Genomic DNA, 7,367 nt, shown 5'->3' with positions numbered 1-7,367 from the left:
CCACCCTTTGTAAGTGCGTCGATATCACCCTAGCAGAAACCTGAAGATGTCCCAGAGGTGACCAAGGTAAAACTGCTTCAACTCCACCCACTTATCAGCCAGATACCTATTCGCGATGGATGTCCAGAATGCCGCTTCCTCAACCGTCTCATCATCGCAACTGACCTATGCTCTTGTTCCAATGCTGCTGGTCGGCTCTTTTGGCCTCCTATTTTAAGCCGAAAGGGGGAATGAGAATGATATAAAAAATAAAATAAAATAAAAGCCAGAAATTGAAATAAACGGGCTAATGTCGCCCGAATTTTGTTTGATTTAGTCGCAGCATTTTTTTCCATTCCCGTCTCGATATCTATTGCTTCAAAGCAAAAATTTTCTATCTCCCTTTGATTCCTTTTATAATCCTTCCGCAAAGCGTATCTTTGGTAGGCGTTTGATTTTGAAACTGGGGTTACATTCATACTTCTTATTTTCATTTTATTCTTTGCTGCGCTCAAACCACTCCTTTCTTTTTTGGCTTTTTTTTTTTTCTGTCAAATTTGGCTGGACCTTTCGCTAGGGTGAATTGGGGTCTGTATACCAATTTTCTATTTCGACACTCCAAGCTGCCCAGACTCGTTGCTCTGCGTTCTGATTCTCGGCTCGGTTGTTTTCCTCAGAAGCTTAACAACGTCCTGCCTCCTTTTTCCTTTTCCCTTCTCCTCTTTTTATGTTAATGTTTTGCTCTGCAGGTTGAAGGACGTCGTTGTTTGTGGCGATGGAGCGTTTGCATTTGCTGTCTGCGGCTGTACTCGCTACAAGTGATTTAAGTTATACCATTTTACAAAGCACCGCAATAACACGACTCGATTCATGACGATATCTAACTACTGTTTCCTATCATCGTTTTTTTATGACTGTCCTTGTCGGACAAGGAGTGTCGGATCGACTCTCCATCCATCCACATCCCTGGAAAAAAGTTGAAAATACGGGTGTTGCACATCGTTTTATCAACCCGAGCGAAATCTTCGATATGATTATCATAGGAGGTCTACTATGATGTGAAAATGGTTTGATATTGGATTAAATGGCCACCGCATTTTGTTCTGAACGATGAAAGGGGCTGGAAATAGTGACAGTGCATGGGTAAGTGGTGCGGTTTCGCAAGAACATACATGGGGCGCTCAAAAGATATCTTTTACTTCTCTCTTTGTTTCCTTTACTTGACTATATGCTGGGATCGTTAGGAAATAGTATCAGTAGATATTAGATTGGCTTAATAAATAAAGTAGGTAAAATACTTGGTGTGGCAGAGAGGGTCGTAGTAATGTACTTATTATGATTCACCTCATTCACTGTATAGACAGGGACCGGGCTCAAATAGATTATCCTATTCGAATTTGCACGATGAGGGGAATATTGAACCCCCTTTAAAACACACATTTAGCAGAAAATGCGATATGCTACTAGTAAGCTCGATTGTCAACGGGGATACGGCTCACTGAAGCATTGCACTCGATTTGGGTGGTTGCAATCATGATAACTACGTGAGGTATGTACATTTAGCTGGCACATCCAGCATCATCATCCACCACCGCCACGACATGCATAGCCGCTCTAGAGACGTCCCTCGGGTCAAGCATTGTTAAGCGATCACTCCAAGGAGCGTATCAGCTCCAAGATGCCACTGGTCACCTGCTCTGGCTTCTCCTGTTGGACCCAGTGTCCCGCACCATCTACAAACTTCAAACCGCGAAAATCAGCGTAAACCTCCTTGGTCATCATCGCCTCCACAGCGCCTGGCACTTGATACGTTCACCAGTCCTGACTGCCGGAGATATATGCCATGGGGCATTCCATCCGCTTCCCAGCGAAGATGTCAATATCGCGTTTGCAGGCCGCCGTGGGATCTGAGTTGGTGCACACCCGGTACCAGTTAAGCGCTCCCTGGAAACTTTTCCGACGGAATTCCAATACGTAAACTTCAAGGTCGCTGTCTGGCAGCCAGGATTGGGAATCCTGAATGGCAGAAGGATCCTCCTGCGCCATGTCTGCTGCTATTGCCTCTGGCATAGTAAATAGCGTTTAGCGGCATGACGTAGTAATATGGGAGTTGGGTGAGTTCGGAAGCAGGTCCAAGATGCGAGTGGGTGGGGAGTATTCTTCGACCAAGAGGCGTCCCCTAAGGAACTCGTGGAGTCCATTGGGTGGGTTTGTCATTTCTGAGCTTGCTGGCTGGGTTGAATAGTACCATTTGTAATGCCTACGACCCAGCGATGCGAGATCCGTATGGATACTAGTATTTGAAGCGGCGGGTGGCAGTCCGCTCTCGGGTGTCCCTATGGCTTGCGCAGTAATAGTATTGAGAGTTGGTAGACTTGGGACCTTTTTGAACGGATGGCTCATCAAAACAACACTTTTGAAAAAATCAGGTCTAGCCAAAGCGCAGAACGCAGCCGCTACTGCGCCAAAGTCGTGGCCCACCAAGCACTTGACGTCTCGATACCCTAGGGCGTGAACAAGGACAATAACATCGCGGACCAGGTTTGTCATTGAAAATTCGTTCAAGTCAACATTTGCGAAATCTCGGTTATCCCAGCCTGTTGTACGGCCATAACCACGTTGATCGGGAGCAACGATGTAGCAGCCCTGGCTTGCGAGCAACGGCATCACTCATCACTTTCCGCCATGAAAATGCGAGCTCTGGAGAGCCGTGTAGAAGCACTATTAAGGGTCGTTCTCTGTCAGCAGTATACCCCGCTTCGAGGATATGGAACGAGAGGCCGTTCGGGCGGGAATCAATCTGTCTCGAAGAGACCCCCTGCGGCAGAGGCAACGGAGGGAGCAATGGACCCGACATCGCAGCCTCGCTGAGTTCCACGTACAAACGAATCCAAACAAGATGGTATTGCTGTATGTTTAGCGCTTGAGGGATTGTCCACTATGTTGAAGATAATCTTTGGCTCCCATCGTTATCCGGTAAATATTACCAGATCAAACAAAAAGCGGGCAGGCGATAGAGCCGTGGGGAGTTTACACATATATACAGTATTACTAGTACGCCAAAGCCTGATGGGTGTGCAACCTCTTCTTTATCTCTTATCCATTATGTCTGCAACCCCTTTTTATAACCTTCCTATTACTTCTTATTAATAAATATAAAGCCAATGACATTGCATTTCTTTTTTATGGCTTTTTATACCTACTGCAATGGATAGCTTACGGTCCATCACTGGCCGGGCAGTAGCAAGGTAGAAAACCGTAGGCCAAAATGGCCATCGGCTGGCTTCCTGGGGTCGACCGTGACAGATAACATAGATACATATAAGAAGTGAAGATGAGTGATGTTGAAGGCTTTTCTCCAAGCTGACAGACCAAGATATATGAAGTAGAAAGATTTGTCTTATCTAACTACCTTCCTATCTTCGAGATCTTAATTCCCATCTCTACAATAAATATATTTGTGCGGGCTATAATGCGGGGCTTTCTGTTGGACCTCTATAACATAGATTTCCCATTGGATTTCTATAATATAAGTATCTCTATCGCTTTGCACATCTGTAAAGTTTTCATAAATCTCTATTATATATGGAATTCTGCTTCAACGACTGCTCACTGACCTCTACGCGGACGTAAAGAGATTGATAATTGAAACCTACTGTCTGCCTGGCAATATCCTGGCAGGTTGGTGTGACTTCACCGTGCTTAAATAGCTGACTTGTTCAACGTATTAGTTAACTACTCAGTACATACCCTCCTCTAGCATCACACTGAGAAAGGATCGGTTTATTATATTATAAGTGGCGCGCTCAACGGAGTACTCCTTTCAACATCAAGCATCCTAGCTTCCATCCTCTGGGTTACGGTCGGAGTCGTGCGGCAGTGTCAATGGTGACGGGGTTTTGGGAAGGCGAGAAACCTGATTGGGACCCCTGCAATTGATCGTTTGAACATGACACTTGTCAAGGAGTTGGGAAACACCTGGAAAAATTCGGTTCTCTCAACGGCGCTCTGGTTGTTTGAGATGTCCCAGGAACCAAATGAGATCAATAGTCCTGACCCCTCCCTTTAATTTTTCACGGACTGTGCTTGGCGGGATTATCTCGTAAAGGTGATTGATTCTATCCAAGACCGATATCAGGTGACTTGGCAGTTACCGCCGTGGCTATATTTGAAGAGTTTCCTCTCCGTAAGACCAGTGGGGAAAAAAGTTCCGTATCAGTTTTGGCTTGAAGGAAACTAGATACCTTAGTAGTGCCTCCCTCCGCAACCCCAAACAAACCCATAAGGCTGGGGTGGATGAAAGAAAATAGATCTTTCTCACCCGGAGGCCGTTGATGTCATGCCAATCCTAGCCGGATGCGACCAGACCAACAACCTCCACCCGTTTTTTTGCTCTGCCAGGCATGGACAACGCACCTTCACACCATCTCCTGCTTCAAACCAGCAGAATCATCTGCTCTCCCAATCCATCGCATCATATACCTCCTTGTTGCTGCCCGGTGCAGTCAACTTATTCCCTGTGGAGTGATGAATCGTGACACGCAACGATGCTGCAAGACTTACTCCGTACAATAGCTCGTATTGATTTTCAGCAACCCCGAGATTAATCCTCAATGAAGTTTTGCGCATGTCGACGCAGAAAAACGACTCTCTCGGGCATCTATTTATTTCAAGCAATCTTTGGTTGTAATTATTTACTGTATCAATTGCCTCCTTGTTGCGAGCTTTCGTTTCCCATGGTTGATATCCTTTCCTGGCGAGTGAACCTTTCGCTATGTTCCGTCGCAAAAGATCCTCTGCACATGCGGTGAGTTACCCTAACAGCTCTGGAGCTCGTCCTACAGTCCACGATCTCTGGGCCACCCCTCCTATACCCTTTTCCCCTGCAGACCTGTTACCCTGTTACTGATGCAACTGCCGAATTGTCTTTTAGCCCTTAAATTCCAATCCGTCACCATCTGCCCAGACCGCTGCTGCTCAAGCATTCAGAGCCTCCCAAGCCAATGCCGCATTATCTACGGCCGCTGCGGCAGCAGCCCTTCGCACACATACACCTACCCCCACCTCCGTCGAGAACGTCCAGACAAAACGTATGCTGCGGAGGCAATTGTCTGTCGGCAGTGCTAAGGAAGATGTGGCTCAACCTCTCACTCAAAATGGTCGCTTATATAGGAGGAGTAGCTCCGGTTCTATGAGCTCGAGGACTTTTCGAGATCAACCCCTGGCTCATCCGGCTTCAATAGCTGGCTCTAGTGAGAGAGATATTAGCCCTGTCCCTCCGATTCCCCAGAACTTTCTTGCCCATCAACGAGCCGTTAGCCTGGAGTCGTCCTCTCGCGTGATTAATCCTGTCGCGCGTTCAAGTCGATCACCTGATCTACGAAAGCCCAGTTCCCCTCGCTCCCCTCGAACTTTGAATAGTCTTCCAGAGCTAGAAAGGCAGGACAGCCGGAGCTCGATCAACTTTTCCTACCCCACACACGCTCGTCCAAATTCCCCACCCCAATCTCCAATTCAAAAGCTTGTCGCGAATCCTCTAGTTTCTGATGATGATGGAATGGGCCTGGATGAAGGACTTTCTCAAAACTATATTGTTGCTCGATCATCCAAATCTACGACGACTCCTACAACTGCAGCTGCCAAGGGAGCCCAATCATATCCAGATTTGAGTGCTTTTCATACAGAACATGACGAATCGAAGAGGTCCAGGATTGGAGCTACTCATGCAATCACTGAAACCGAGGCAAGCACTTCTCCTGAAGAGCAAGACCCTGCACACTCCCATCATATGCCCTCCACTGTACACGGGGAAGACGCCGAGCAGGACCGTCATCCTTCCCCCAAATCAAGCCAAACGAAAGCGCGAACCACTCAACAATATGGTAACCGAGAAGCTGAAACCAAGGAACAACAGATAACGGATCCATCAGAAGTACATGATCACAAAACTATTCAAACCGACCAATCCACTGACTCGGGGAGTTTACCCGAGTTTAAATACCCAGATAGTCCTAAAGCAGATGTCGAAAGCGATAAAATATCTATGCCAACTGGCTTTACAGTCGATACCTCGCCATCTACAGATTTTGGCTCTACTTCACATACTCCTTTAGAGGCTCTATCCATTGGCCACGCGCACGACACAGTCAGTGCTAGCGCCGAAGGTAGAAATAACGAAAGACCTCATTCGATCAGCCCGACTCGTACCACACACTTTTCTAGCCATCTTGTTGTTTCCCTTAGCGGCGAAAGACTTCATGACCCTCCCCCACGGTCAATGTCTCCTGCGAAATCAGCCTTAAAACACCCAACTCCTCAATCTAGCCCAGGCAATCACAATTCGAATAACTGGTCTAAATCGCTTCAAGCACAGAGTGAATCTCCTGATGGCACATCGGTTGAATCAGATGATGGCCAAAGGGATGGGAACAAAAAACGCACCCCTAAGGTCAGCTTCGAAGATGAGCCGGAGGTAGTAGGGGCTTCTGCCACTGCTTCAATTTCTCAAGGGCCGGGGTCGCCCATTTCCTCAAGCGCTCTATGGGGTTCAGGATCAAAGAATTCAAGTCTTGCAAGGAATGGCTACCGATTTAACATCAGGAATGGGAGTGATGAGGATGCGTTCAACGAAGTCATGAAACCTCGTCCAGCACTTCCTTCTTTTGGCAGTATTCGTGGAAGGAGATGGTTGATCGAGGATCATGACAGGCGGCAGGTTCACGACAGACCTTCGTCACCGAGGACATCAGCTAGTGGCAATGCATTCCGCGAAATCTTACACCAGAGCAAGCATTCCCGCCCCCAAGATACCAACCCCTTCGTCCCTGGTAACCCGATCCCCCCAGAAGTCACGTCAGTTGAAGGGACTGGTTACGATTCCCCATCTGAAACGAGTTCATCCAGCGAGGACTTGGAGGATCCGGACGATTATGCCCATCCAGGAGATATTACTAGCTCCCCTCCATCAGAGGTACAAAAGGCCTCGAGCGAGAGCCTTGATGTTGGGGGAAAAGCTGTTAGAGAGCGATGGCGGAGTGAAAATATACCTATTATCTCAATTCATCCAGCTACTCCTGCTCTTGCTGAGGAAAATATTAGTGGCGAGTGGGCCAGGATGCCAGGATGGGTTTCATCTCCAATGGCTCTTCCAGAACACGAAATGCGCCAAAACATTGATAATACACGCCAACCAAGACCAGTAATCCCTGATTCCACCCCCGATTCAAGGATATCTTCGATTCCATACGTGGATGGTGATGAATCCGATTCAAGTGAAAGTGTTTACAGTGATGCAGCTGAAAATTTATCAGATCTTGAAGGTGATGGTTTTGGTTCTATAAACGCGATAGTTGACAGCCCTCTCTCTCTTAAGATCTAGCTATTCCCAT

At 47.2% G+C, this 7,367-nt stretch overlaps 3 protein-coding genes across 3 annotated transcripts; 1 reads left to right on the top strand and 2 right to left on the bottom strand.

Annotated features, from left to right (window-relative positions):
- Positions 1-1,629: 1,629 nt before the first annotated feature.
- HCAG_00686 (predicted protein) lies at positions 1,630-2,646 on the bottom strand (the record flags this gene model as incomplete). Its single annotated transcript, XM_001543590.1, has 3 exons — positions 1,630-1,712; positions 1,806-2,042; positions 2,244-2,646. 3 exons carry the CDS (start codon positions 2,644-2,646, stop codon positions 1,630-1,632), a joined length of 723 nt encoding a protein of 240 aa, XP_001543640.1.
- Positions 2,647-3,387: 741 nt separating this feature from the next.
- On the bottom strand, positions 3,388-3,742 carry HCAG_00685 (predicted protein; the record flags this gene model as incomplete). The annotated part of the gene is made up of 3 exons (XM_001543589.1): positions 3,388-3,474; positions 3,597-3,670; positions 3,730-3,742. 3 exons carry the CDS (start codon positions 3,740-3,742, stop codon positions 3,388-3,390), a joined length of 174 nt encoding a protein of 57 aa, XP_001543639.1.
- A 1,011-nt stretch (positions 3,743-4,753) lies between these two features.
- Positions 4,754-7,357, top strand: HCAG_00684 (predicted protein; the record flags this gene model as incomplete). Its single annotated transcript, XM_001543588.1, has 3 exons — positions 4,754-4,786; positions 4,913-5,069; positions 5,223-7,357. 3 exons carry the CDS (start codon positions 4,754-4,756, stop codon positions 7,355-7,357), a joined length of 2,325 nt encoding a protein of 774 aa, XP_001543638.1.
- Positions 7,358-7,367: the final 10 nt, after the last annotated feature.

Source organism: Histoplasma capsulatum, genomic scaffold, assembly GCF_000149585.1.
Source record: "Histoplasma capsulatum NAm1 scaffold_1 genomic scaffold, whole genome shotgun sequence".
Taxonomy (NCBI): domain Eukaryota; kingdom Fungi; phylum Ascomycota; class Eurotiomycetes; order Onygenales; family Ajellomycetaceae; genus Histoplasma; species Histoplasma mississippiense.
The sequence above is the reverse complement of the archived record's forward strand: the minus strand, read 5'-3'. Positions and strand labels throughout refer to the sequence as shown.